Source organism: Apaloderma vittatum, unplaced genomic scaffold (assembly GCF_000703405.1).
Source record: "Apaloderma vittatum isolate BGI_N311 unplaced genomic scaffold, ASM70340v1 scaffold27385, whole genome shotgun sequence".
NCBI lineage: Eukaryota > Metazoa > Chordata > Aves > Trogoniformes > Trogonidae > Apaloderma > Apaloderma vittatum.
Genome location: NW_009716937.1, coordinates 701 through 4,595, shown reverse-complemented (window position 1 = coordinate 4,595; position 3,895 = coordinate 701). Strand labels below are relative to the sequence as shown.

Sequence of the window (3,895 nt, the reverse complement as noted above, 5' to 3'; positions counted from 1 at the left end):
CCCTCAGGCTCCTGACCGGTAAGCACAGGAATTACTGGTATAGGAACAATATCAAAGGCTGAAAAGAGCAGCAGCCTTTGATGTCAGGAGGGACCAAAACCAGCAGTGCAGTCCTGGTACACCACTGGAAATTTGCTGCTAGCTGCAGGTGCCTTGGCACAGGCAACGGAGAATTAACACACCTTCACAGGAAAATATATGCAGCTAATTGGGTGATGAGCTAAAACCTGGCAGCCACAGGCTGGCCCAAAATGTGGTGTCAGAGGACACAGGGTTAACTGGGGCTGCAAATCACCATCAAATGAGAGCATCTGAGCTGAGGGAAGTGTGGAGGTGGGGTTTGGGAGGCTGCCCTGCTGTTCCTCCCATGGGGAGCAGATACCACCAGCCTGGCAGATCCGGCTGGACTGGAACAGGATCCAGGGTGACTTCAGCGCTGCGCTGTCGGATGTCTCTGCGCTCCGGAGAGCTGCTGTGAGTCGGCAACGCGTGTCAGCCGGCTTGCTCACTGCGTGGCTCCCTGGGACGGCGCACCCGGGAGAGACGGAGTTTCCTGTCTAGACCCCGGTAATCGTGGCGAGAAGGGGTTTGCACGCAAGCTCCTACTCTTTCTCCCGTGATTACCAAAGCAGAAACTAGGCTGCAGCTCCTCAGGAAGGAACACCTCGCTTCTACCACGTGTCTCGGAAAATGCAGCGACCGTCTGCTCCTCGCTCCCCCTCGATCTGGGCAGGATGGTTGGAATGGGAGCCAGATGCTGTGCTGGCTCCAGCGCTGCCAGCCCATGGGAGAGCTCGGGAAGTTTGCGTCCCTCCCCACTGCAGGTGCAGGGTTTCCCTTAATGCTCAAGGGATGCTCCTTGAGCCCAGGGATGTCTCTTTTTGGGGAAGAAGCAGTAAAGGCATAAGGACCAGTCCAGATCCTCTTGACCCAGAAACTGCATGACTAAGGAAAGTGATTGAGGGAAATACGGATTTCCTGAGTCCTCACCAGCCTGGGACTGCAGGTGATGCTTAAATAAAGAAATGTCATGAAGCCCTGTCCGTTTGCCCTGAGGTGTGTAGCTCCAGCACCCCTGCTGCCCCAGGGAAGGCAGCACGGATCCGCCTGGGCCATGGCAGCCGTGAATGCTCCTGCACTGTGCCAAGCCATGTTAGGGCTCAGGGCCCCTCTTCTTGGGGAAAGTGGGTCTCAAATGCTTACTGGTGGGGGATATTGGGAATACTTGTGGTAGGAGAACAGAGCTGTCCTTTGCAGCACGTGGAGGCTGCCCTGCATGGCTGCCCAGCTCTTCCAAGGTTGCTGCCATGGAGAACTGCTCTCTGGAAATGTCTCTTTGCAGCCTGGAGAGTGAGAGGGGGAAGTGAGAGGACAGAAAGTCAGAACACTTTCATAGACTAATTTAATTGCATTGAAAAAAAAGGTTTTAGAAATAAATGAATGCATAGAACTTAGCTCTGCTGATGCTGCTCTCCTTCATTCAGAGTGAGGTGGAGCTTAGACCCGGGCAGGTTCTCTGGGACCTGTCTCCCTTTGCAACCTTCAGATTCAGTTCCCTAGATGTGAAATCCTTCGACGTCCATCCGGGCAGCGTGAGAACAGCGCGGTGGTGGTGGCAGAAGTCCTGCTTGTGCGTCAGCGAGTCGCTGGCAGCAGGAACCCACGCTGTGCCTCCTCTCTCAGCCGTTTCCTGAAAAGCGGCTCTTGTAAGCGAGCGGGATCCCACGTGCCTGGGGACCGTGTGAGAGGGACAAGGAGCCCTTTGCTGTACCCACAGCTCTAGCAGTCGCTGACACCTTTTACTGTTTAAATAAAAGCCCTTCAGTATTGAGGAAGGGAGCTGAGGAGATGTTCTCATGGCAAGGGCATTTCAGCTGAGTGTGCAGAAGCGTCACCGCAGGTCAGCTGCAAAGGGACAGAGCAGGATGGGCAGAGGAAGTGATGGTGGCAGGACTGTCCCATCGACTAATGAGTTTTCTGTCAGCCTGGTGGTTCCCAGTTCCCTGGGGGCTTGCAGGAGTCAGAGGGAGGTTGTCAGGAGAGCATCAGCTTGCCGGTTGCTGGCCACGTCCTCTGGCTCACACACAAACTCCCTGGGCTTGCACCCGCAACAGGAGGGCATTGCTCAGGGCAGGCCAGCTAGGGGAAACCCCCAGAGCACCGTTCGTATTCCAGCCTCCCTGCATGGCAAAGCAGTGCTGAGGATCTCCCCTGTCCCCTCTTTAGCTGTCCTTGGCTTTGGTGGCCTTTGGAAGTCATTGAAGCCATACCAGGCTCCAGCAGTCATTCCTGGGGAGGCAATTAATGGAGTGCAAGGCAGGATGGATTCCTGGCATTTATTAATCGTCCTGCCAATGCTTATTGGTATCTTGGCCCAGGGACTAAGCTCTGTTGAGCTCCCCACGCCTGCAGGAAGGTACTTGGTGCGTGGCTGACACTTCTCTGGGGCAGCAGGAGAATTGTGCCACAGTGGTGCCCAGCAAGCTTTGCCAAGAAGGGGAGCCTGTGAGGGCAGCAGGTACCATCCATTGAGCCCCAGGTGTGCTCCCAGTGGTGCTCCCCATGGTCTTGCATGAATCTGACTCTGAGGAGCCTCTCCCACGGTGTCCCAGCCCGTGAGGGCAATGCCCTTGGGCGGCAAAGTGCTGAGGGAGGGCTGTGTCCCGCAGATCCAGCAATGCCTTCCGCCGGCCTGCCCTCCTCAGCAGACTGTTGTGGCTGTTGTTTGGAAACCCAAAGAAAATAGTCAGAGGAGCCAAGCACTGATTTTTCCAGTCACCAAGGAACACCTAGACTAGCAGGAAAAAACGCTGTGCGCTGAATTCCTATCTTGGGATGCACAGCTTCAGGCTGCTTCCCTGCCAAGCCTAGCCCAATTAGAGATGATTAAGGAAACACACATATTTGGTGATGATGCCAGGGAATTTCTGATAGAAAGGAGGGTCTGGGTTTAGAAAACTGTCCCAGCTGGGAAAAAGAGCCCTTTTTTCCCCAAGTTTTTGCTGTTGTCTTCACGAGGAGGCCTTAGTGTATTAATTCCTCTCTAGGCTCCAAGCCTTACAGGATCTGATTTCCTTTTCCTGCCTTGCTACAGTTAACGTATCCCACTTTTTGCAGCTCTGCTGTTGCAACAGCCCCAGCGGCTCTGAGAAGGTTTCAGAGGGAACAAAATTCAAAGTCTGTGTAAACATGGCCCAGGCTAAATATTAACACTTCCAGGCTGCCTCTGGAAATGAATAACCCTTGCCCTTGCTTTGGGAAACCTGCCGGGCAGCGCGTGCCCAGAGCAGCCTGCTCGCAGCTCTGCTCTCAGCCCCGGCACGTGCTGTCAGTGCCAAGGTGGACCTTAACTCTTCTCTGGTTTCTTTGCCTTGCAGCAGAAGAAGTCGTACCTGGAGCGGAGCGTGAAGGAAGCAGAAGATAACATCCGGGAAATGCTGATGGCCCGAAGGGCGCAGTAGCCGTGTGGTTCCCTCAGGCCTCCTGTGACAGGGGCAGCTCTGCCTTGGCTGCCTGAGCTCTGTTTGTGGCACTTTCAATAAAACTTCTCTGTGAAGCCTGAGCTCGTGTCCTTTGCGTGCCAGAGGCTGCTCTCCTCAGGGAGATTTGATGGAGAAAGGAGGTGGTGGTGGGATTTGGGGGAAGAAATCCTGCTTCAGCTTTAAAGCAGCCCTAAGCCCTCACCCTCTGGAAAGAGCCCGTGCACTGCTCTTCACCAGGCTCTGGGGAAGGCTCGGGTGTTGTTCTGCTGGAGCAGGGCTGGTGGGACGGCAGCGGGAGAGAAGGGAGGCTGGCAGGGTAGGCACCGCCAGGTCCCTGACGGGTGTCATTTATTCTGTCTCAGCGGTGACAGGTCCTGGTTCCCTCCTTGCACACACACGCCTGGCAGAGCCCC

The 3,895-nt window shown here is 55.3% G+C and overlaps 1 protein-coding gene across 1 annotated transcript in view; it reads left to right on the top strand.

The window, feature by feature from the left end:
* Positions 1-3,461, top strand: part of PFDN1 (prefoldin subunit 1) — a gene marked incomplete at its 5' end in the record, with an annotated part of 30,955 nt that extends 27,494 nt beyond the window's left edge. Inside the window, one exon of the mRNA XM_009869737.1 lies at positions 3,378-3,461. Within this exon, the coding sequence (XP_009868039.1) occupies positions 3,378-3,461 (84 nt within the window). The remainder of the gene's footprint in view (positions 1-3,377) is intronic.
* Between the last annotated feature and the right edge of the window lie 434 nt (positions 3,462-3,895).